General features: G+C 44.8%; 1 protein-coding gene across 1 annotated transcript; it reads right to left on the bottom strand.

Annotated features, from left to right (window-relative positions):
* Nucleotides 1-25,092, bottom strand: YPEL2 (yippee like 2). The gene is made up of 4 exons (XM_057410189.1): nt 24,733-25,092; nt 7,525-7,568; nt 6,651-6,759; nt 1-5,295 (listed from the first exon to the last, which is right to left on the bottom strand). Exons 1-4 carry the CDS (start codon nt 24,847-24,849, stop codon nt 5,206-5,208), a joined length of 360 nt encoding a protein of 119 aa, XP_057266172.1. The 5' UTR covers nt 24,850-25,092; the 3' UTR covers nt 1-5,205.
* Between the last annotated feature and the right edge of the window lie 1,715 nt (nt 25,093-26,807).

Raw genomic sequence — 26,807 nt, 5'->3', positions numbered from 1 at the left:
TTTAGTACTTGAAAATTTTATTTCCTCAAATGAGCACCACCACATATTGTAAATATGACAAACAATAGCCTCCCTCTAATACTGAAGAACTATGTACAAGGTACAAACACATGAGAAGGTGAAACCCAACTCTTTGAAAACAAACGGTTGCATTTTTTACTGAAGCAAATGACCTGAAAGAATATGCAAAAAAACCAAAACCAACCAAAAAATGAAGATCAAAGAAATAAAATTATACACAATTTGTAAACACAAGAGCATCCATAGACAGGCTGGTATTGGAAATATTGTCCTTTAGCTTTGTCAGTGGGGAAAGCATTCCCATTTCCTTATGAAAAACAAACCAAAGGATACACACAGTTCGCAACTATGAGAATAGCTTATTTGTGGTTGTACCTTACACAATGCCATTCTGCTTGCGTTTAAATATGTTGGTTTCTTGTTTCTGAATTCGAGATGATTTTGTTTCCCCTCTTTTTGAACAGGATCCTGCAAAACCTCCAGCTAAAACAATTCTTTCTGAACATTTCATTTCTGAGCCTCTCACTCGGTGAGAAGAGCTGCTTCCCACTGAGCTGAGCTCTGGATCTCACCAACCTCTTTACCCAACTGGGTCTTGGGTGTCACCTCTTCATCCAAGAACTGGTTCACATGAAACATGATGCTCCTCCCAAAACAAGGAGGTGCAGTGAAATGCATGATTAGCACTCACACACCAGTTAGAAACCTGCAGGCAGAGAAGGTTCTTGCTTGATCATCACAAGAACAACAGATTTCGTGGCTTTTCTCTTGTATCTTCTTAAATCATGTGCACCAAACCCAGAGAACTGAGGAGCGTGCAACAAGAGTTGCTCAGCACTGAAACCAGCTCCTTGCTCAGCAAAACACAGTTCAGTGGCTTGTGCTGTTGGTCCACTTTGGGATAAACAAGAGACTCAATGAAATAAAAACAAAGAAGGGGGAGAAGGAGGGAAGTTAAAGACAGAAAGGAAAACAAAACAAACTCCCCCTTCCTGCCAGAGGTAAACTTTTACTCTAGTCTGGGATGTAGCAGCCTGGTTTAAAGTAAAACAAAAAACCAAACCCCAAACAAACAACAAACCAACAACAAGGAAAGAATCCAAGAGAAAACCAGGACCCACGTCCAAAGACTGAACTTCTAGTTTAAAAACAACAGCTACTTAAAAATCTCCACCCTCCATCCCTGCTGCCCCCAAGCAACCGGAACAGCAATGCAGAGGCTGCAGCTTACACCCAAGCCTGGTTTCTAAGCCTTGGTATCTACCTCACTCCAGCCAATACTGGTGCAAGAGAAAATTTCAGGCCCGGATCCTACAAACCAGGTCTCCTCCTCAAGAAAGCTGTGCCCAGGTGGAGCCTCCCTGGCACCTGCTGTGGGAGCACGAGGTGACCCAGGGCTCAGGCTGCCGGACCACAAAAGCTGCTCCAGCACAGAACTGCAGACACCGGAGCATTCCCCAGGCGCCTGCACCTACCTCCCATCCCACACATCAGCTCCTGCCCTCACCCAGCCATCGCCTGCACTGGAGACCAATTCTGCCAGATGGAAGCGGGAATGGCTCCCCTCTCCTGCCACCTCCAGAGGAAAAATGGGTCAACCTCAGAGGACAACGTGTATTAGGATTTTTTGTTTCCCTTTAAACATATTTTCCAACAAATACAGAAGGAAACAGTATCATTTATAAACAACAGAAAAGTGCTCTCAGGGAGGGACTCTGAGAAAACAGCACCAAATATATTATTTTTTTTTAAATTAAATATTATTTACAAGAGTGTATTTCACAAGATAATGGTTCTTTTTTTCCTGCTTTTTATATATTATTATCTGAATATTTATTACAGGGGTCAGGATTTCACACCAGGTAATCCACCACAGCAAAACAATTTAACACCTGCTCAAGTCTGAGCTTTGGGGTGGATGGGGTCATGTAAACTCAAGGGTCCATGCAGCTTGCCAGAGATGAGGCTGCCACATAAAATAAAAGCAAATCTCACTGCTGTTCGTGTGTTCTCGAGGATACCACCCACGGGAAGCAGCACCATGGGCACTTGGTGCTCTCCATTCAGGCACTGCCTGCCCAAGGAGGCAGTTTCCAGGGGCCACATCTCCAGCTTGGAAACAATGGTCCCACCTTGCGCATCCCAGATAGTAACAAACAGGCTGCAGACAAGCCACAGGGCCACAAGGATGCAGACAGCGAGGTTCTTGAGGTTCTTTGGTTATGCTCTGAATAGATCACCCTACCAGTCATCACCTGAGCCCACGCAGACTGTGGCAGCTACCAGCACACAGATCTTGTCATCCTGTCTGGTCACCAGCTCCCAATACCGCCATGTGTCTTAATACAGCAAGTAACAGATGAGTTAGCAGCGGATTAAAAAGTACTTCATATTCAGTGGACACACAGTAGAGAAGCCAATGAGCTTCACAAGCCTGTTTTTCCTTATCTCCCTGTACAGTGTATGAAAGTCACTCTATCCATAAGTATCTGGGTGCACTGAGGATGTTCACAGACACAGCCCCTATCAGGGCTTAAGGACAGATTCTCAGCAAGTGTGAATCTGTGGATGCTGATGTGACAAAACTAATTAAAACCAGATTAAGACCTTGCTGCGTTCAAGCTTAGACTGGTTGCCACTGAAGTGCAACCCCTCTGAACAGTTAAAACCAGCCTGCTCCAATGGATCCCCATCCTTTCTTGTCCCACATATATGGATAAAAACATTTATATCTGGTACCTTTCTGTAGTAACTGTTCTTTCTCAGAGCAGTCCTCTGGACAGGCCTACCTTTTATATCTTTTTTATATGCAATCAATCTAAATACCAGCATAAAACCCTGAGCCCCTGTGTGTTCTTCTCAACCTCATCTTAAGGATTTGGGGTTATCCCTTACTTCTCCCAGCTCCAACCAGACCCGTTTGAAGGCTGCTTATCTGGGGAGACCTGAAGAGACCTTCACAGAACACAAGTTACTTCCCACTAGTTAGACCCCAATAGATTGTCCCGGATCACCAACCAAAGGACAGGAAAATGGGACCAGGTCAGTGCCAAAGTCAACAAGATCGAGGGTACTGCAGAACTGTTGACTGCTATTAGATTTTTATCACTGAAGACAATGTGGATGATGGAAGCAGAGACCATCAGAAACAAAAGGTGAAGCAACTGTTACACAGCCCCAGCAGAAAGGGTGAAGGCAGAAGCCACCTCCTAACAGGCTAGCCACAAAGTGAGCAAAGCCCATCCCCTGCAGGAGCCGTGGCCAGCTTCCATCTCACTTCTCTCTCCAAGGCTGGAAAGAAAGTGGTTTGAGAGAAAAACTGGTCTTTGCTTAGATGGGCCACCAGGTTTGGGCTTCAGCACAAAGACCCAACACGTAAGTTGCACCCTGATCCCCAGGCAGCATCTCTGCTCACATCCCCTTCATTTAACAGCAAATTACTTTCTCAGCACCAGCCCTCCGTCCTGCTGCCCCCAGCCAACTGAGAGTCTCCTGGGGTGGGGGCAAGTGGGAACAGATTACAGCTCCAAAGCTTCAGTTTCATAAGGAGTTACACACCCCTGCACAATACTCTTTCCTTCTGGATTAAGAAAGATTTCCCCCAATGGATTAACCTACTTGAAAAAATTCCACCAACAAAAAGAAAATTCACTCGGAGAGACAAAACTAACGCAGTTAAATAGGCTGTAGTTATGCACCAGATACTGGCTGGACTGTTGCAGAGCAAACCTCACATTGTCATTTATGTCTAACACAGCTCCCCTCTCACACACACACTGCTCCTTCCCCACTGACCACCACGGGAAGGTCCACAGTAATTAAAATGAAAACATTAAAATGGGAAGGACTTGCCCCTTGCAGTTGTGATGCCCACACTTACCCCTTCCCTTTGAATTCCAAGGCATAGACAATTCCAGGGGTTGAATTTCTTTTTTTCTTTCCCATTCCCACTGTGCCTGCAACAGGCTTCTGGGAGTGGGAAAAGGGAGGAAGGTTTCGGGGAGGATACCTCATGGCTTGAAATATCCACCTGTGCAACACCGCTACAGCCACCAGGCTCCTCTGCTCCCTCCTCTCCCCACACTCACACCAGTTCTTTGCCAGGCTCCAAGAGTGGAGCTGATGGCTGTGGCCTGGGATTTAAGATACAGATTCTGTAACAGCATTTTCCTACTTGCACTCATGAAGGATTGGTAAAAGACCCCCAGGGATGCTCAGTGGAGGCCAGGAAATCAAAAAGTACCCTGTGTTACTAAGTTTGTCCCCATCCTCCTCTACGTGATTTCCTCTTTCTTGCCTAACACATGCTGGTTTTCCCCCCGTCATACCTCCTAAGCTGCAGCTCCAGCCCCCTTGTGCCTTAAGTGGTTTTCTCCTCCTGTCTGAAGGGTCAAGAGTCAGGATTTGGTTTCTCCAGCAGTGAGGATGCTCCCCACAGCTGTGTTCTGTTGGGATGTTTGGCCTACCTACCCTGAACCAGCGAGAGAAACGGGAGGCAGGGAATCTCTCCAGCCTTCACGTCCTCCCCCCAAGAAGACAAGTTCATAAATGGCAAACAAAACACAGATTTGCAATCAGCTTGCGGGGGGAACTGCTCATGACTTGTGCTCAGCCAGCGTAGACTGAAGCTCCACCGACGGAGCAGCGGTTTTATCACTTGGAGAGAACGCAGCCGTGAGGTATTTTTCTGTCCATTTAGACAAGTAGATAGTTTCAAGCCTTGGTTAACCAGGACTTAAAGGAGAAGTACAGCTTCAACTTCTGACGACTTCCCTTTGGGCCCATTCCCCACCCCCTATCACCTTCTCCTGCCCAAAACTCGGGTCTTCCTCTCGCACCGAGACCTTCTGATAAAATGCCACCACAGAGCCAACTTCAGTTTGTACTCAAGCACTCGTCAACATGGAATGGCTGTTGGGCATTCGGTGCATTCTCTTAGCCAACGCCAGAACAGAGAGAGAAGCAGCCAGGGTCAACTCACAAACAGATACAAAGCAAAGAGACAGAGAGACAGAAATTTAGAGGCCAGTCACCGATAAAGATGGAGAAGGGTGTGAAGATGCTCCCAAACTGCAGAGCCTCTAAATGCATGGAACCAAGCGTTCAGTCACTCTCTCACTCTTGGATATAATGTTCGGTTGGATGGCATTCTCTTACACGCTGGTAGGGCTGGGCTCTTCCCATTCAATCCCAGCCATTATCCTTGATCATGTGAGCTAGTTCAATGATGTATTTGCCTTCTTTATACTTCTGGCTGCTTTCAAAAGCGTGTTCCTAAAAACAAACGGAGAAGGAATGAGATCAAGATGATATCTGAAGGTAAATGCACAGTTACAGATCAGATCCAGGAATGCTGGTACAAGTCTTAGCCTTGTCTACAGAGTAAAATGCTCAAAGTGCAGGTCCTCCTGTTGGCTTTCAGGAAAAGTATGCTGGAAGAATCTTAAATCCTGCTTCTAGGCATCTTTACAGGCTGGAAAAAGGAACAATCGGCACCACGTGAATGTGCAGCCTCCTGTAGGCCAATGGCCACTGCTCCTTGAACTATGATTTAGGAATCATCAGTGATAAAACCCACCCGTCTCTGACGTGAAAAACTCCAGGTGGAAACTTCATGTGGAAATGGAGCAATCGGGCACCAGTCGACAAGAAGGACTCACCCTACACAGATGCATGCTTGCAGGGACACACAATGCTTCACCACTGCAGAACTGCAGAAGAGAAAAAGTCTGTGGGATCTCCAACTGGGAGGGACTCCCATTACTGAGGCTGCATCCTCAAAAGCAGTTCAGCTCTGCTCAGGTGTTCTGTAATGCACCTGGAAAAACGCCACTGGAGGCTTGAGCTTACTGCTATGTTTACAACATTTTGTGTTTTGTTTTACAGTAACCTCAGTTTTGCACTTAGTGTCCTTTTCCATTTGTGAGAGCCATGCGGTGGTTCTGCATGGATTCCTACCGCATCAATTATTGATGCTTTACTTTTTATAGCCTTTCAATTGATTTATTAAAGAGTATTTCTGTTCAGAGGCCAGATAGAATAAAGAATATTTCTGTCTATGCTGTGTTTAGACACTGGTCAAAATGTTTTGACAAACAAGTTTGCTGTGTGCCTCCTGAAGCAGAAACTGGACTGTAGCATAAGCCTTTATTTGAAGGTAACCAAATTTATGAAGAGCAAGAGACAGCAAATAAACAAGCTCATGTTCAATAAACTCATGACCAACATTTCCAGTGGGAAGGACACAGGATTAACAATATATGGATCATTCTATTATTCTGGTATTGTCTGGGAAAAAAGACAAGATGAACCACATGTCTGACTGATGTTATCCTCACATTTATATTAAGTATCACTAAGGGACACCCACCACAACCAGGCCCACAGTGTATATTCTTAGTAAGAAACATACATTAGCCACAAAGAGCTCCTGCTCTGAATGAATGCAACAAACACAAGACAGGAGAGAAAAGAAAACACAGAAAGGAAAAAAGATGGGGCTACAGACCGGAACCTGCATTTCTGCTTCCCAAGTTAATGGTCTTTCCGTGAGACCACGTTACCAGACACACACCTTCAGAAAGGGCTGGAGCAAAGATGTCCACAGGAAAAATTACAGTGATACTCACATATTTCCAACCCAGTGTGGTTTTGCAGTTTTCACAGTAAATATCTGCAACCGCATGTAATCCCGTTAGTAACACCCGCTCCTCTGCAGGGCCACAACCCACGTTAACTCTGTGGACAAAGGAGAGATGCTCCCTATTAGTGAGTCTTTGCACATCAAAATGCTGCACTGAAGTTGACAGCAATTTTAATGCAGTATTTGAAAACATAAGCAGGAGGTTCAGGATACCAAGTACCAAAATGAAGATCTTTTGCATTTTCAGAATAGAATGAAAATGGTGAAATAAATCTTTTATTCATCTGAAAGTTCTACAAAGCTTTGAAGAGAACATTAATAACATTCTAGTAAATTGCACTAATTATGCATTTGGGAAAGATTTTCATTTTCAAATTGAGAAAATGGTACTTTTACTTTCCCAAATGGAAAACCGAAAACTGTAACTGAAATCAGCAGTTCTTCTCAAAGGCATCCCAGCAGTGATCTCATCAAAACTATTTTCAGTTATTGGGAAAATTACACTTGGTCTTTATGCTAGCTCTAAAAAGTAAGTTCAGATTTAGATACAATTTATTCTCTACATTTATTTTGCCCAACTACATTCTCTGAGAAGAGAATGACTCATACATTAGCTCTTATTTCTCAACCTGATGATGACAAAACCACCTTTTCCTAGCTGCTTATCTGAAACCTCAACATGAAATCAAATATGAATCAGTGTTATTTCCTGCCTCCTTCTCCAACCATTTTCAGCAAGCTCCCAAGGCTTAGGCAGAGGTTTTCTAGAGGAAGACTATCCTTTTGTTTTCTTCTTCACAAGGGTTTTCTTAAATCTATCCTTAGAGACGTAGAGGTGACATGTACAAAGTTCTACTCACACTGAATTGAAGAGGTATGCTCGTCCTTGGCTTCCTTGAAAGGACTGAAAGGCAAGAAAACAAAATTCAGTTGGCTGATTGATGGAAGAAAAGCTAAACCAGAACCTGCCCTAAGTGGCTTCACTAATGGTAGTTATAGCAACTGTTAGCCAGGGCCTGAGAAACACACATTGTTAGAGTCTTCGAGATGGAAAAAGCACAAAGCAAAGTGTCAGGAGGAGATGAGCACTGATGAACAGAGGTCTTGTCCTGCAGTCAGGAAGGGATCATCTGCCTTCAATTCTAACGCCTGCCTATTTCACAAGGCATGCTGGCAGCCCAGCGGGAACTTCACCTGGTACTACCAGCATTTCCAATGTACTTTTCAAGAGTTAAGCCATTTTCTCTCTTATATCCCAGCAATGTCTGTTATGACCTGTTCAGTTCTGTTTATGAATTTCACACTACTGCCTCACCCCTCCCTAGCACAGCCTTGCTGCCAAATACTGATTTGGATCTCTTTTTTAAACCAAGGTGCTCGCAGAGGCTTCCCACTGCACTGCCACAGTTTGGAAACACTGCTGCTGCATATGACAGCATGTGAACTCCCCTTAGGAAGACCGCACAGATGGATGCTGAACCAAACTGACTGTGACCTATTTGTGCAAGGTGCTGTGCACATAAATACAACCTCTACTCTAGTGATCTTACAAAAGACCTTAACCTTGCTGAGGTGCCTGCAAGCCCTTCATATTCCCACTGATGCCAGGGAGATCTTCGGGAGTGGATCCAAACATACAATGAGATACAATTGCATAGAGATGAACATGGACAACAGAGAACCACACAGCAACGCAACCACACCGGATAATTATGAGTCACGGCACATCCTCTTTGCCACACGTTTCCTCAGGATCTTACAGCATCACCATGAAAAGGCAGTGCTTCAAAGAGAGCAGGGAAATACCAGCCTGGCAGGACACTTCCATGAGCCAGAAGGCTCCATTGTGTCACATCTGTAACATTACCCTGTCACGGTGCCTTGCTTACAAGAGGTGGCTCACACATAGCAAGTGCTACCTTCACTTTTTATGTGCTCTGACAAGCATGCACTGAATGAAACATTTGGTGCTTCTGAGCAAGAGCGCAGTTGCTCTCTGTATACAAGATCACGAGGTATCTCAGCGTATGTATGCAAGGAGCTGGGAAAGTCAAAGAGCAGCTCTTCTGGACCACTTCATCATTTACCTTGCACCTTACCAGGAGCCTTGGAATATTTAATGATTTTCTTAAAACCTCTGCTTCTACAGCTGAGTGATGATTTCAGGCTAAACACTCTTAAAAGCAGGGAGACAGAGTTTTGAGAGACTAGATAAACATTCAAGGTTTTACCGTTCCCTCCCTGGACCACTAACACTAGTCATCTATTTAGTTAAGGGCAACCTAAACCTGGGGCAACACAAATGTGCTCTTCCCACATCACATGAAGCAATATCTGTGGTGTTCCTGCCCTTCCCAAGCCATCTCATTCTGTGAGCCCTACGGATTCACCCCTACAGAGCCTCATGGAGAAGCAAAGTCAAAGTCATGCCTGGGAGCCAGCAAGCCCGTGGATGATCTGGACCCCAGTTCTTATGTCCACATATATCTGCATTCACCAGCTGTTTCCTCCACACTGGGAAGGCTGCTGCATGTTTCCAGATAACGGTTCTAATGCCTAAAGCTGGGGTACCAACCCATTAGCTCCAGCAAGCACTTCTTGGGTGCTGCCTGGGCTAACAGCCTCTAAGATGTTCTCTGCATCATGAACCATGTTCATGTGAAAGGCAGAGATGGAAAATTCACTCACCAGCAGGAGAGAATAGAACACATTAAAGGTGTGATTTAAACCTGCCCTGACAGCAGAGCAAGTACAGTCTGTCACAGCATTTACCCTGGTGCCCTTCTTGGTGTCAAGGTACTCTCCGGAAGTGGCAAAGGCCCATGGAAGACCCCAAATTGCAAGAACATATGCAAAAAGCTCCCTACTACATAGCAAAGGCACCTCTGGCAAACACAATACCAAGGGGCGTGCAGGCAGGGAGCCACAGCCAGCAACGAAAGCTGCCTGTGAGGTCTGAATGGCAGCAAGGGTTCTGCCAGCTATAAAGTCACTGCCTGGCAAAAAACTTGACTCAGTCCTGGAGGAACAACTATTCTTCAGAGGACTCTGAAGCTCAGCAATTGGTTGCCACCCAGGGCACAGAACAGGCACTCTGGATTCAGAGAGGATGCCTGTGAGGCGCTTGGCTATCTCTTTCACTCAGACAAAAGCAGTGCCCTGAGGAATGCCTGTTTTCTTGGGAAAGAATTAAACAGGACACATGGCTCAAGCATGTTTGTGTAATTGCATTTATTAGAGAAGCTTCTTTTAATCCTTCTGCAGCACTCAAGTTCTTTATTATTGCTATTGTCAGCTGGCTGATACCCCACATGCCAACTAGGTCTAGCCTGTTACAAAACACACACTGCATTGTTTCAGCGTCCTGTGTGGTAAAGTAGGAACTGACACAAAGCCAATGGCCCCCAGGACAGAAAAAGAGTCCAAACCAGACCCAAGCAATGCTCTACCTTATGACAGCAAACAGCAGGAGCATCAGCTATCCATGCTGCAGAAGAGAGATAGAAGCCTAGCAGGATGGACTGCTGATGGGGGACAGCAATGAATAAGAAGTTCCCACAACAACATGTGTGCCATCAAAGCAAAATGAAAGCAGATGAAGCTTGTTAACCATCCAGTCCTTCACAGTAAATACTTTTCCATAAACACCAAAGTGACTAAGTTTGCCAATAACAACAACCAAGAGAGCAAAGCTTTTATTGGTACAGAAATAGGATTTTCCATTACTGCTGTACAAAGGCCTGTCTTTAATAAACAACAAAACCAAACCCATCAGCTTTGTGTTTGTGGCTCACTGGACACTATTCAAGCTCCCCACCCCAGGGACAGTAGCATCCTTTCAGAGGTGCCCTTCCTTCCAGCTCAAGCCAGTGTTTTCAGATATCTGAGCGTGGTCACTGCAAAAAAATCACATTCATTCTCTCCTGCCCAAGCAGAACTTTTCCGTGCTCAGCTTTCAGTGCTGCTGCCTGTCTGAATATTCACCCTCCAGCTAGCTAAGGATTTGGCAAATCATATAAAAAAAGTGAGAGAAGTTTGGCAACCATCTCAAGCTCTCCAGTGCAGCTGCTCTTCCCAAGGCTGAACTGACTGTGTCTTTATAAAGGTAGCACAGGCAGGTTTTATCTGGGTGTTGTAACCTCTGCTTTTTCTGGAGATGCTCCTTTCCTTCTGGCACAGGCTGCAACGGGCACTATGAAACCAGAAGAAACAGGTGTATTTGTACACAAACAGATCTCCTTTTCATTGGTTTTGCTGGTGTTTTATTAAGAATCACACAGAGATTTCCACAACACACTTGGCTTTCACTGAACAGTGACAGCAGTAAGACCTACTTTCTATGCTATGCATTTTCCCCATGTAGATTTTCTTAAGGCACACTCAAAGGTGCATCTCATAGGCGTGTTTATAAATCCAGACTTCTTATTCTCTAGAACAGCAGCTCCTGGCATCACTTTCCAGATGAAAGAAATGGAAAGGATTTTTTTGTTGTTGTTTCCCACTGAAAGCCCAAGCACATAGTTTTCTCTGCACTGCTAATGCTCAGCGTCTGGCTGGAAACACATCTATATATGCCAGCAACAAAACTCTCCCTCCCCATCCTCCTGAGCCCTCTAAAATACAATACAAGCTTTTGAGATGTGTAATATACAATGGCTTATTCCTCCTGACTACTCGCCTTCAAAAACCTCCCCTGCCCCTGGCTGCTCTCCTCAGCATGAAGGTATCTAAAAGTTGCAGGGCCTAAGAAGTGCTGATTTGAGCACCCAGGTGGGAAACCACAAGCCTGGAGTCAGCTATTTGGCTGCAGATCCTTGCCTGCCAAGCTGTCTCTCGTTGCAGCAGAAGCTCCATGCTAAGATGCCTTTGGCAGCTGCTCTGGTTTCAGAAGTTCCTATCACCCAATTTACACTCATTATGGCCTCCTCAGCTGTGCTGATTCCAAATTAGATCTGTGAAATCATTATTTTTAAAAACAAATACTTTGGCAGGGGGTGGGTGGGTTTGAGGGAAATAGCTTTTCCTCCTTGTACCAACCATATCATGGATCCAGTTTAAAGGGCAATCACACAGACTACTTAATAATCACAGTATGGGGGCAGACACAAGTCATTCAGAGTACAAAGTTCTCAAGCTAAATTTGCTGGCAAAGAAGCACAGTGCAGAACTGCAGCTCTAGTGAGAGCCAGTCTGCAGGATAGGGGGCTTGGGTTTCACAGATGCTGTTAAACCAGATCTGCTGCAGAAGGAAGTGCAACATGCAGCCAGCATCTAAGAAGTGCCAGCTCCTTTGTGGTGGTCACATTCTGCTCACTAGAGATGGACTCAGCCTGCAAGACTCAAAGTTGAATCCTTATATATTCAACAACCTTGACCTTGGGAGCTGTCATGTTGGTTTAGTCATTATATTATATTCTGGCCTCAATCCTAAATGCTGAATCTACCACTCTGTTTGCTCTGAGCAAGACATGTGACTCCTTCAGAGCCTTCTTCAGCGAAGCAACAGCACGCAGGCAACCACACATGCGTGCAGGGAAGCGGCTATGCCCCTCCATCACTCCAGCCTGTTTCACGTTCCGCCTGCCTTCCCACCACCATCAGACCTTTGCACTGCCGCTTTCCCCTTACTGGGGACTGCTGAAGACACAGAAGGAAATTGTCACATTCAAACAGTGCAGGGAAAGGCACGGATTCTGAATGTGCTCCAAACACACCTACACACCATACCCCCTTTTCCTAGCACCTACAGCTTCTCATTCACTGTGCAGCCCACTCAGCAGTTCCAAACGCTGAACGGATGACAGGATTAATACCCCAAGTCTTTGTGATGGCACTCGACAATAGGCTAAACACAAAAAGAGCTGGCTGGAATCATCTGGAAAGATAGGAAGCAGTTGCCAGGACTAAATGGCTACATACTGATGTATGATCTCTGCAGCGTGCAGCAGAGAAAGCCCCCACTTACCTATATCCAGCTGGCAGCCTTTTAACAAACCAATACAACAAAAATGAAAAGGCAACTGGTCCCAAAGAGCTTCAAGAGGAAAAAGGAACAGAGCGCGCCCCTTCACGCTACATACTTGAAAGCTACAAATAATTCTCACTGCAAGGACATGAACAGGAACAGAGGGCCCAAAGCTACCGCCGGAGATCAACAGCGGTCGGCACGTCCCAGGCAATGCCAAGCAGTAGCATGAGGAGAAGCCAACTGAGCACGGTCATCTGGACTCCTCAGAAAAAGGACAGGTTTTCTGGGCCCGTGATGTCCCCACTGGAACAGAGCAATGCAGTGAGTAAGAGAAACAGTATTAAAACCTCCCAGGTTTAAGAGACACTGAAAGCTGTGTCAGAAAACTCCATCTGCTCAGAAATAGCTCTGTTATCCCTTATTTCCCACTTAGACACACAACTTTTGTTTTTAAGTTACTACATTCATTTGCACAACACTGATTATAAGATTCCTCTATTCTTGCCGCTGACTTAACCCTTAAACATCTAAGGATGAGATGTCCTCATAAAATACCATTTGAAAAGGGAGAGGAGACCTTTCAAGTATGATCAAAGCATGGTGTCAACTCAAGTGCACACGAGTTTGCACATACACCACAAAACACAGGCTCTCCTCACACTCATCCTACTCCCTCTAGCACTTAATCCCAATTCCCCTCATCTGCTATTCCACGTAACAGGCAACATCACACAGAAAGCTCTGCCTTAATGGCACCTTTCAAACCCTGTTAATTATGGCTATAATTATTTCATTAACAAGATAAGTCCTGCAATGAGTTTAGAGGAACCACTATGCCTGGTAACAGCACTAGGTGTATGATGACTCTACAGAGGTTACTTGAGAGTCACTGTGCAGTGGGAATGAAGTTGGGAAAACAGAACTACAGAAATACCTGCTGTAGGTTCTGGGATCTCCCCTAGACAGTGTGAGCCACTTGAGCCATCTGCTTGCATCACATTCACATTTCTCCCAAGGGAGCACGAGTTCAATTGCTTGTTCCCTGTATCCTCACATACTAGAGAGACCTCCTCGGGGTTCACTAATTCCATCTTGTTCTTCCTCACAGAAAGGCCAGTCAGTGATCAGATTAAACTGAGATTCAATTTTGCTCTGATTATGCAGGATACAGACCCATGTCAAGGGAACCAGTTCCATTATTCCACCTTGTGCACAGATGTGACTTTACCCTGTTCCAACTGCATTCCTGAGTTTTAATTGAGTTTTAACATGGGTCCTTAAAGCTATTTAAAGCCCAAAGTTGATATGGAATTAGTGGACCAAACTCATCTCTGAAGTAATTCAATTAATTCAGCATGGCCTTATTTCCCAGCAGTTTCTGCTGCTGTGCAAATACAGAGTGAATAACTATGAGTCTGTTGTGTTTCTCTGTAGGAACAGCTACATCCAAGCAGTTTTACATCATGTTTGTGTCTTAGGTTATGTAGTCTGCAAGAAGATGCACAGGCTGGAAAGATGAAAGATGTTACTTCCATTTTTGTTTATTCTCATGGAGATGTTATTACAGTTTTTCACCCTGCATCCTGGCAGCAGCAGGTGCTCATTCAACCCCCTCATTCCCTATACACCCAATGCAAACAGGAGCGAGACGTGTCTGATAAGAGCCTTTTGTCCTAACGGGAAGCAACTCAGCACTTTCAGTGCACAGGATAGGTGGGGAAAGACTGCAGACAGACAGTGCAAAAGGTCTGAACACACACCCACAAAAATACCAGCAGGCAACGCTGCTGGCATCACCTCTGCCTCCCATGGAATAAATTCTCTGCTGCTTGGAAAAAGCTGGATGGTGGTGTTGTCAGGGAAAAGGTCAATGTAATGGTGCAAACTGTCAGTGACTGAAGCACCTTACACTTCTGCTACATCCCACTTTCATGGGGAAAGAATCAATTCTTGCTTTGTGTGCAAGAGGAGAAACTTTACCCCTTGGAACTGTTTCAACTGAAGCAATGCTGCGTGAGCTGGGCCCAATGCTTCTGTCCCCTTTCGAAAGAGGCTAAATTTAGCTGTCACTCACCACCAGCTGAACCCATCTTCAGCCCAACTCAAACCTACAAGAGCCCTTCAGCACTGACGCAGCTTTCATGTCATGGACTCTGCTGTGCTCTGAAAGCCAAGTGTTCTGGTACCTCATGCCAGCCTCCCCACCCCCTTTCCTTAAGATACTCAGCTTTGCTCAAAATTCAGGGAAATTTAAGTAATAATTGATTTTTATTTCTTTAATTTTTTAATAAGGACTTTGTTTTCAGTGAGATTCTCTCATCTTTACAGGTTTCTAGGGCTGAAACTAACAAAAATCAGCACAGTTGACAAAACTTCAAAAAAATGCCAAAGAAGAGGTGTCATGAACCACTAAGGACATCCAACGCACACTCTGTCATATCGATGCTGCTCAGGAAGACAGAACACAAGCAGGACTGTAGAGAAGCCCAATCCCATCAGAAGCAATCCATGGAACACCGCTCTGTACTGTTCATTGAAGCGGTTCTCCAACACACATCAGCACAACACGAAGGTGACACTGATGCTCCGATGGGGCTGTGTTGCTCCCAGGCAGACAGGCTCTACAATCTGATTTAAATGGGTCAGGATCCAGGAGCAAATTCCCAGTTATTAATTCATGTGGCAGTATGACTGTCCATTGTCACCAGAGGAGAGAGCAAGAGATTTTGTTCAAAGAGAAATTTTATATCCCAACTGCAGAAGAGAGATCTCTTCTGAGGCCTTGCAATTAATGAGGATCAGTATTTTGGAAACACAGACTGGCCAAAATTGAGGGGTTTGATTTTCCCCAAGTGCACAGATTTCTAACACAACTTACCATGCTGCTAAGCTAAAGCCTGAGCCAAGCTCTATAAAGCATGTCAAAATTCAGAAAGTTGCTGCAAACTGCTCTGTCCTCTTCCCTCCCTCCAGACCTTGGCTCAGTTCAAACACAATGCTCTTAAGTCTCATCATGTTATCGTGAGCCCTGCACTGTTCAGCCTCCTTATTAAAACACTGAGCTCCTGGATTCTGCTCTTACTTTTGTGTTTCCAGCCCCCAGACTTCAAAGCAAAGTTTCAAAATGTGAATGTTAAAGGCACAAACAACTGAAGGCAAATAAGAAATACAGCAAATTTATTACTTCTATAAAACTTCCCAATATCTGGGGGTTGCCACTGTGATTTTGATGGTCTCTAGCTGCTGCTGTTCCACTTCAAAACTTGACTTCAGGATGAAAAAGGATGCAAATACTGGGGAAAACAAAGCAGATGTAGTATTTACTTCTAAAAGCAATTACTCTTGACTTATTTACGGGCACATAAAACCAGAGCAGCTTCAGGAAAGAGATCCCTCTCTTCTCCGCAGCCCAAGCAGGAGGATAGATGTGTGTGACTAAGAGCCATGGAGCCCAGGAGAGCAGGGAGCACGGGCTCTGCATCAGGGAGCAACTGCTCCCTTCCTCTGCTATTCAGTTTCCTACTGCCAAAGGAAAATCCATTCCTGAAGTAACACAGCACTGGGCAGAGCAGGCGCAGAAGAGCAGCACAGCTTCTGTGAGTGTGGATGGCTGCCTCATGCCCCCACTTCAGATCCAGAATTCAAGATCTACCAGAGGCAATTTAGCATCAAGTTCTTTGACCAGGTCATCATATTCTTGTGGGGTGTACGCTACCATTGCCACCGGAGCACCTATGGAATTTCTGCCCCATTTTTGAGCATTGCTGTCTTCCTGTAGGTTGATGCCAGCTCAAAGCATCCAACAGTCATTTTAAACAGGAGAGGAAGCAGGAAGGGTAAAGCCCTTTCTTTCCATATTAATTGTTGCTACTACATGGGTTTTAGAGATAACACAAACCAGAACTGGGGTGGAAGATGGAAACTGCTAATGCAACAAGTTATTTCATTTGCAGCACAACAGTGACTATCAGTAGAACACTGTATTCCATTAATACAGCTGCTAAGCTCACAATAGCACCAATGGTGACAGTAAGAGCAGACTCGCTTTTCAGCAACAGCAGATCTGTCCAGGGCAGCAGCCGTGGACAAGAACCACTGCAGTGAGATGAAGCCACCATAAGCACACCTTACCACTGAGAAGGTTCATCAAAAGTTATCCTTTGTTGTTGAATTCTGAATGCTTGTCTCTACTATGAAACAAGCACTGTGGTACTGAAATTTGTTTTATCACTGTGGATGTGTCCTCTATGGAAGTCAAACAAAAATGTGTGTGCCAGAGGACAGGTCCCCAGACACTGAGGTCTCCTGGCCGCATCAGGGTGCAGGGCATGCCCATCCTCCTATAGATCTGACACATGTTCACACATGTGCCCATACCTTCATTTCCCACCAGCCTCCCTCTCGGAACTGAGCTGGAATCGAGACACTTTACAAGCAGCTAAGCTAAATCTGATTGTAACTCATTCCTTCCATGACAGTCACTGCTGAAAGGAGAGATCACAGGATATCTTCAAATTCCAGGTTAAGACAGTCTCAGTTTCTAGATTTGTTATTGCTACTTATTCTAACAGTTGATTTCTATGCAAAACCACTGTGTATTTTAAGAGAGGAGACTCTGGGTGGAGTTTGCTCGTGCACTCAAGCTTCACTCCTTGGCCATTTCAGTTCTGCTGGAGGAGAAAAACTGTCGGGCCAAACACCTCCAACAGACAATGCTGAGGCCCCACTCCAGGAGGTGCCAGTGTCTCAGAGAGATCTGCTTCTTGCTGGCAGACTTCATCAGCTACCCTAAAACAGATATGAAGCCCTCTGACAGCATTTTCTGATACTATAAAATGAGACTGCAATAGAAATTATCACAAGGAACTCCTCCTGAGAAGCCAGTCTTCTTCCCAAGAGGCAGGAGATGAAAGTCCCCCCAGAGTGGCCCCTGTGCTCGTGTGACTGAATTACACATTAAACCAGAGGTCTCAGCTCGAGACTCTTGTCTGTGTTTTTTCCTGGGCTTGTTCTTCAAGCTGTAAATCAGATTAAAAGCACACACCTGCATGAGAAGTGCATAGGGCAGCTCACCCTATCAGCAAGCCCCCAACCCTGCTGGCATTTCCTCCTCTTCCAACTGCAAGGACCAGCAACTGACACAGCAAACCTAGGAAGTCTCAAACCTAATCAACTCCATGCTCCAGTTGCTCAGGATTTGCAGCAGTTGCAGCAACCCCCCTGATGATTCACTGTCCTTCATCCCTGGCAGTTCCCTGGATAATAAATAGGAACAATATTTTATTTATGCCCAGGTCATCAATTCTAAGGCAGAGGAAGCAGCAGATGAAAGGAGAGTTACTTCCATGAGGCGAGTGATGGATTAGAAAAATCCATTTTTAGCCTCTCCCTCGTCCTTGACAGGGATTTCTAAACTGTTTTGAATTATTTACCTTTTTCCTTTTTGTTTGTTTTTTTTCCCCTGGACTGAATTAAGTGTTTTAAAATCACATAGCAATTAATTGCTGTATAAACACAATTACACAAGGAGGTACAAATTACCACGGGCTCATTCTGCTAAAAACAGCCACATCCTGACTAAATAAAAGGCCTGATCCTGACTGTCTTCAGAGCCCATTACAGGCAGTAGGCACTGAGGCACCGCAGTGACTTGTAGGGTAAGGCCCAGAGGAAGCAATTACACAGGACAGAAAGATCTAATTTAAGTAGCCGTACTATGGAATAGGTACTACAAATACTTGTTACACAGCTCAGATTTCATATCCTGGCTTTTTCCTGTAAAAGGGCATTGTTGATTGTTTATTCCCTCTCAAATAGAGGCTGCTCAGAGTTGATGAGAGGTACTCAAATGACAGCCTTTGAGATCCACTCCCCTCCTCCCTGCTGCAACACAGGCCAGAGACAGCAAGGCCAGCAAGCACCACTCTACTTAGTAGAGGTCCTGGGGATGAATGTGATTCCAAGAGCTCATCTCTACCTAATCAGTGCTCAATCTCCTGGTCAAAACACTGAAGGAAAAGGCTACCATTTAGCAACTTAGATGAGTCATTGTTCTGAGAACTGAAATTGTCTCAATCTCCATTTAACTCTAAACTTCATGGATGCCAGGAACTACATGCTACCTTACCTCAAGTTCACAGCAGTTGAAGGGGAAGCTAAAACAACTCTAATGACTCCTCATGGAACTTGCTTTGCTGTTTAGCACTTACAGCTTGAACCCTAGCAATACCTGCAATTAAGAGCAAGCTCTGAATTACATCCAAAAGTGACAATTCATTAGGGAACAAGAGCTGAAAAGCAGGATCCAAAAGCTGGACAGCTTTCATAATGTGCATAAAATTGATAATGCAAAAAGAGCTAACAGCAAGTAAATGAACAGAAAGCTTACTGTGCAGTGCTGAGCCAGTCAGACTAATACAATCATGACATCTGTACACTGCAAAGATGTTACTGCTGAGCCTGAGGCTGGAAGAATGAGACCAGCCCCATTTCCATTCCTCAGAAGATGTCAAAACATAGAGGATGTATAATTTTTGTGGTTCTCTTCTACAGAACTGGAAAAAATAACATTGCACCATGCCAAAGTTGAGTCTGTTTAGCCTATGAAAAAAGTGAACAATCAAAGTGACCTCGGTTACTGTATACCACAACCTTTTATAGGGAGAAATAGTAGGTACTACAGATCCATTTCATTAGCAAAAGAAAGAAAATAATGGCCAATGACGGGAAGCAGAAGCCAGACAAACCTAAATTCAGTCTCCAATTTTTAATAGTAAGGATGATTAACCACTGGAAAAAATGACCAAAGGGAGCAGTGAATTTTCCCTCCTGAAGTCTTCAAATCAAGACTAAATGCTCTTTCTGAAAAACATGTTGCAATCATAACGAAATCCACTGGCCCGTGCTCTAGAGGCGGTCAGATGGGATGATGTGATAACTCCTTCTGGCCTTAAGAGGTCATTACCATGAAGCTGGGAACTTAAATTAAAGCTGGGAAGAAACAAGATCTACTTTTAAAGCAAGAAGAAATCTTATTGTAATGAAAAGTAGTAACTTTACCCATGAAAAGGGAATACTCACCTCACCCCACACACAGCTTTTGCCTATGGTGGAAATGCAGGGTTACACCTGACTAGTCTTGGACACTGATTTCTTTTTCAATCAGATTAAAGTTTTGAAACAACCACATCACAATTTTAGGATTACTGTTTTAGCTTATTTGCTAGCTGGGGGAGCATGCACACAACTTCATGTCTTCAAAGCAAACTGACATACAAATACCAACTGGTTCATGAAGTAAAGCACTAAGAAAATAACACACTATCTTGCCCATGTACTCAGAAAAAAAACAAGGACACCACCCCCAGAAAAAAAAACACCACCCCAACAACTGCTGCTTCCTTCACCTATGGTGTATCAAGTACTTTAAAGTAGCTGAATTCATCCACAACTTCTCTGAAAGCCAGCACCAAAGTTTAAAACCCTTTTAGGATCCCCAGCTTGCAACATGGAGCAAAGTTTGATGCTTTCAGCATACCATAAAGCTCACCAAGAGCCTGTTGAACCAACAAGCTCAGGCTCCAGCACTCTGTGACCTAGCTGCTTCCCTGGCTAGCAATGACTGGGAGCAAGGTTTGCTTATAAACCTTGCAGCTCCTACCTGAGAAGACAGAGAAGGGAGCTTCTAAGTGTTCCCTAGCTAACAATCCAACCCCGACTGAGCAAGTCAGGCACACACCAGTTATGTAGTTTTTCTAAATTCTCTGTGCTGGAGGAGCTGCAGCCTTTTGTGCTGAAGAATTTCATATTCATGTTCAGCAAGGGTCCCATGCAGACATCAAAGGAAAACATTAAATTCCCTCAGCAAGCCTTAGGCTAACTTCAGAGTATACATCACTGCATAATGTTGAGCAGTTGGATCACAGTAATTCATGAAAAAAAGAAACTGCAGGACGCCCACAAGACGTTCTCTACATACTTCCATAGTCAGGGACATTTCTGCTAAATTACTGTTCCCATGGCAAAAAAAGTCGGCAACCAAGACACTACCATAGCTGTGCTTGGCCTGTATCTTTCCGCTCTTGTTCCCATCCTTTTCTACTGGCCACTAAGTACATATGAATTCAAACAGAAAAGGCTGACAGAGTTTGAAGAACACAGAGTAGGTAGAACCCAGCACCACATCTGCCACTTTGAGAAAGAGAAAAGATGCTATTTACACTGTTAAACATCTATTACGTTAGCTGTTCCCCCAGGCCCCAGTAGAGGCACATTTCTCAGGAAAAGCCCCTCTGTCTTCTTCCTGGAGAGGTTTTGCCGCCATTGAGTATTGAAAATATGTTCTAAAAACCATGGGATGCTGTGCCTGGGAAGGATAAATGTAGAAACAAGTACCTTTCACTCATTTTTTTGGCAATCGGAACACATTGAAATGTGCTTTTAAACTACAGTTGCCTGGCATTGTATTTTGGTTTTTACAGTAAAGCCAAAGAGGATTAGGACACACTGTACCAATTCATAAGAGCAGACAGTACCTACTCCAGAGCTTCACCTTCCAAGCACACTGGACGAAACGGGAGCATTTCAATTGTACAGGTGGGGAAAGGAAGAACAAAGACATCAAGTCCCACAGGAATGTGTTGCAGGGTAAGGTTGAGATCCCAGTATCTCAGTCCACTTTAGGCTTTGGAAAAAGGAATGAAACAAGAGTGTGTGCTAAATTTGGCACAGATTTTTAAATGATGCATTGCTACAAGGGAACAAGAACCTCAACTTATGCTAACCCAGACACCAAAGGAACATATAAAGGAAAACTAGTTACTCACGCCACCCAATTTATCTGATCAACTTATATTTCCTAAGTCAGTAAGACCTTCCTTGGCCAGACAATCCAACAACATCTTGGTAACTGGCTTCTTGTAACAGCTTTGGATTTTCTTAAAAGCCTCAGCATTGATTATTTGCTTTAAATAGCAATGGCTTATTGAGAAACCTTCTACCCATTTTAATGCAAAAGGTTTTCCTGAAGTAGAAAAGAAAGCAAAAAACTGCCCTGCAAAGGCGTATTTGTCCAAGAGTTTCAGGTACCCGGTCCTAGCAAAATGCTTTGAAGTCAGGGTAAGTTAACACAGGTGCTGAAGGACTAAGAGGGAAAATTTGGAGATGAAAAGTATGGACAGACACAGAGTAATACTGGGATCGAGCTCCAGCTTGCGTTTCAGCCAACAGCATGAGCCAGTGCTGCAACTTGGATGTATCCAAAGGAGCTAGAAGCTCATGGCATGCAAAGCAGCACAGCATTCATGCGGTCTCTGCACAACTTGGGGCAAAAGGAATAGAGGAATTAACTTCATCAAGCCAAATCACCAACACCCTGCTGTTACATAAAAGCCTGTTTTCTGGAAAACGTTTCCAAAGATGGTGTCATTTGGGCTGTTTTGATTAAAGTGACACAGTCATGTTCAAGATGAGATACACTGCAGACTGAGAAACACTGGTTTGACAAAATCTCCCACTCCCTTTCTAGTCCTTATGGTGCTTGTTTCTTCCTTCCGTTTGCCACATTTTTATATGGAAAGCAAGCGTGGCAATTGCACTGCTGAGTTCTCAGATGCTAATGTATAAGGCTGTGATGAAAGAACTGCAGAAGGCCTCAGGGAGATGTTTAAAACCTAACTCAAACAGATAAAAAGATGACTGTTTAAGTTTGCCTGGGAAAGTTTCTACACATATTGGAAACCCCTTGAGGCAGGGACTGCCCTTCTGTTCAGTTTAATAGCCAGCTGTACGAATTATGATTGCACAATTACTTTCATAAGGTTTTCAATTATACAAAGAATGTATCTTATTAAGGTTTACAACTATGAGAAATAAAACCTAAAACCCCAAACCCTTTGCATTCAAGTTGCATGACCCTCTAGTGCTCCACTAGCAAGCACTGTAGCACACTGTAGTTAATACTTTCCATGATTCAGTACAGAGCCTCACATTGTGCTTTCATACCTTCCCTTCCGTGGCCATACTTTAGCAGTCAGCATTTTTGGGTAGTTTGTGCATGCCTCAATGGCTAGAAGCTCAAATTCCAAGCTGTCTGCAGCAATGGCATTACCCTGCTGGAAGCTCCTTAGCTGCAAAACTGGCTACATTGCACAGTGGACCAGAAGGAGTACAGACACGGAACAAGGAGGGGAAGGAAACATCAAAGATGAAACCACTGGGCATGCACAGCCTTGTGTTTTCCATGGCTGGGAACCCAGATATGTCAAAATAAAGCAGAGCACAAACTCTAATGTACCATAAAACCAGTAAGTAAAACAAGCCACCTTCTTTGTCCAGTACAGCATCTTCTGTGTTCCAACACAGAATCCAGCTGGTAACAACCTTCCAAAGGAAAGGCAGGGAAGTGAGTACCTCATTGTACAGATAGCTCAGTTGAGCACAGGAGCCTGAAGTCACACAGCTGATCCAAGAGGTCAAATGTATTTCATATCCAGACCTGGGCACAGACTGCTGTTGACATTTACATTTCAAAACTTCTTTCTGTTGAGGAAATGTACAACCTTCTGCTCTTTAAAAGCCTGAGGCTTTGTGGTCCTCAAGGACAGTCCTGCTCAGAACCACTGCAGCTGTACCAGAACAAGAGGAGCCCCCATGAGTCCCAGAATGACTCAGAGGTGATGGCCCAATAGGAAGCCTGTCTATCCAGAAACTGCAAAACCCAAAATAGTAGCAGACTGCAATCAGCATTATTCATATCAGAATACTCAAAATCAATTGTCTGGCACAAGAGACATCATCACAGAGGTATGCATCAACCTGGCCCATGCAACAACCAAGAGAAAAAGGAAGGAGAAAGCTTCTAATGGAAGAAGACGGGTCTGAGGACCCAACTCAGAGGTCCAAAGGGACCTCCACAGCCGTTAAGGTTTTGACCCCATAAATACAAATGCCACTGGCGCAAGGTGATATGTTCTCGGATCTTCTTTGCAAACAGGAATACAGGAAGCACTACACACTTTCTAACAGGCAAAGCACCTCTGTCCCTTGTGATCCCAGCTTTCCTCTTAAGGCTGCTCCAAGAAGCTAAACCGGTTTAAGCTGCACACGCACGCAGCTCACAGAGCTATTTCCTCTCATCTCAGCTAATAAATCTTATGGCGTGTGTGTTTTTTCTGAACACAAATTTTATAAGCTGAATAAACTCTATGGAACAGTTGATTGCCAAGGCAGTCAAAACCCAGAAACCTGATGCCTGACCACAGGCTGGCACTGCAGGCTCCAATGGACACTCCAAGAATGTTTAGTTTTCACACTTCAGAAAGAGATCCTCTTACTGGCCTGCTCCCTCTGCATCAAAGGCCCCTGACTTTCTGGCTCTGAAAGCTTTTAATGTAGCTTATTCTAGAGACCTTTGCCTTTGTGATCAGCAAATCAGATGACAGGACAGAATCCTTCCACCGTCCCCTGCTCAGAGCACATCCTACAATCCATCCCTTGCTTCTTCACCGCAAAGTGTCTTGGTAGCAGACTGGCAAAAAAATGAGGGTTTGAGCAGCCACTCATGAGGCTTCAGAAATCCATCTTACATTTCAGTACAAGCATCAGAGAACTTCTCCTTAAGTAGGGGCTTTAGTGTTGTTTAGTATAGTTCAGAGGTTAGCAGGGAAAACATCCCCACACACTTCACCTCCAAATCATGATCATGCAACAACCCTTTGGCTATGCTGACAAGTACGTATGTGAACAAGAAAAGTCGGGAAAGTAATTTACACAGTCGTAGCCATCAGTTAGTGCAGTTTTACAGCTAGAAATGAGAGGAAGGAGGCAGTATCATGAGCAGAGACAGACCACCTGTAAGCACTCCAGAGGCCTGAATTTTGAATCCTGTTCCTACAGCTATTTTCAAGAACACTTGAAACAAAAACAGCAGCTCACAAATAGATCCTTTAGGCTGAGAGCCCACTTTCCAAGCAAAAACTGCAGTACCAGTTAAGACCAAGCACTTCCAGAGCAAGTGACCCACAGTGTGAGCAAACGCATCCTTCCGCTCCCTGGGGAGGAGGCATCCACCCAGCATCTGCAGGTGAGGTCATGCACATACCTTGGAAATGAGCTCATCGTGGTTGGCAAGATGAGCCCTGCAGTGAATGCAGCTATAGGTCCTGTGGCACGAAGGCAGATATGCCTGGAAAGTCTTGGACCTTGTCATCTTCACCATTGGAGCCACTGAGCGCTGTGTGAACTCTGGGGTGGCCCAGGAGGCACTCCCGCAGGACGGGTCGCACGGGAAACACCGGAAGACACAGGTAAAGGCCGTGGTTTGGCAGGTGATGGGCGTGGGGCAGGCTCCACACGCTGGTGACCGCTTCAGAGGAAGAGATTTGGGCAGAGGGAATGGGGGACTTCACACAGACCTGCGGGCAAAAAGAGAACAGAGACGGAACACTCAGCTCACAAAGGCGGCAATGATCTCACCCGCAGGACGATCTAGGATTAGACTGAGAGCAGGGAAGAATAGGAGCAGCCAGGAGACAGGCGTGATTGTCTGCAGATTAGATAAAGGCAGGCAGACTTTTATTCACAGCTCAGCCACTGACTTGCTGACTGTCCTCACATCTTCCTGCCTCTGTTATCTACCATCTTCCCATCACTCCAATGCTCACAACCTCTATTCATTCTTTCAATACTGAATGGATTTGGAAATGACTAGAAAGGCACAAAGATGCCAAGAAGATGATTTTCATCAAGCCTAGTCCCCCAGACAACTCTGGGGAACTGCACATCTCAAGGTCTCACTCTGCACCACCCCTTGGAGAAGATGGGCTCTGTTAGCTAGCTAGATGGAAAGTCAGGATCCTGCCAGCTGCTGTCCTGTCAACTCTCTAATGTGACACCCCAGAAGCCCACGAAAAGCTGGAGCTGGACATGGGTTTCCTCAGCCACCAGGAAAAGTACATAAGTCACCAAACCAGTTCTTCTCTCCATTCTGCCCTAGTTTCCACATGGGAAATGAAGGAATACTTCATTACACTCTCCTCTGTAACTCCCTGCAAGTTCTGAATGTAGAAGCTACTCTATAAGAACTGCGCTCCAGTTTTGCTCTTTACTCAGAATACTTGACAGCAGTCAAAGCAAGGAGAAGCCTTTGATGACTGTTCTTGATAGCAAGAGACAGTGAAAAATCCTATTCAGGATGGAAACACCTATTTCACAATCTGACATCATCTCACAGAGCCTGCAAGGCAGTTCAAGTCTGGGTCTCTTTGGCAGAAATTAGTTTTTCAGATCCCACATCTATAAGCCTTACCAGCTACAAATGTTCCTTTTGAGGACAGAAGCAGCATAAAGGATAAAGGAGGCAGCCCTCCTCCCTCCCCAACCCATGGCGTGTATGCATGCTCTAGAAATTAATCATGAACTCTGGCTGCTCCTCCCATGAGGATCTTCCCTTCCATAAAACCCTGCTCAGTCCCTCAGTCTGCACTTTGTGTATCAAATACTTGAATACCACCAACACCCCCCCCACACCCCCCCGAAATAAGAAAACCAAGACATAAAACCTCCACACCTGACCTGCAATGGAAATTCCTGAACTGAACAAAACAGCAAAGTACAAGAGCTTAACAGCTGGTCTCTATGGTGGGACGAGTACCATGCCTGAAGCACAGCTGATAATCTTCCAGGTTAGAATAAAGCCAGCCCAGCTCACTGTGCTGCTAAAACAGCCCCCTGGCATTTGTGTGCTAAGCAGGTTCTGCTGCTGCCCAGTAGGATGCACCCTCCTAGGAAAAGCATCAGCCACACTCCTGGCTCAAGATACGCTGCAGAGAAGGGCTGGACTGGAGCTACCCTAAGCAAATACACCTCTCTGCCTTGCTAAAAAGGAAGCTGTCAAAGCAGCTCAACAGAAATCAGAAAGGCAATCAGGCAACTGAAGGCAGGGCCCAGGAAAATTCTTGTAGAATTCATAAGCATCCCATTTAGGCAATCTCATGACTAGTGTTAGCACTAGTTACAAGTATCGAGCCGTGACAGAACTGTCCAAGTCATACTTGAAAACAACAGAATTCAGACAGTGAATCCACTACTGGTCTTTGCTGGAAAGCCTCATGTGTGACCACCATGAGACAGTGAGATCTGCAAAAACCCCTCATCACTTACATACCAAAGTGCCAT

Source organism: Pezoporus wallicus, unplaced genomic scaffold, assembly GCF_028554395.1.
Source record: "Pezoporus wallicus isolate ANWC-B61680 ecotype Strahan unplaced genomic scaffold, APGP_CSIRO_Pwel_v1 contig_8269, whole genome shotgun sequence".
NCBI lineage: Eukaryota > Metazoa > Chordata > Aves > Psittaciformes > Psittacidae > Pezoporus > Pezoporus wallicus.
This window is presented reverse-complemented; position numbering and strand designations above follow the sequence as displayed.

Coding starts and splice junctions, on each gene's coding strand:
- YPEL2 (XM_057410189.1), bottom strand. CDS start 24,849: ATGGTGAAGATGACAAGGTCCAAGACTTTCCAGGCATATCTGCCTTCG. Junction 7,569..24,732: donor ACGATGAGCTCATTTCCAAG/GTATGTGCATGA, acceptor CTTGCCTTTCAG/TCCTTTCAAGGAAGCCAAGG. Junction 5,296..6,650: donor CCACACTGGGTTGGAAATAT/GTGAGTATCACT, acceptor GTTTGTTTTTAG/GAACACGCTTTTGAAAGCAG.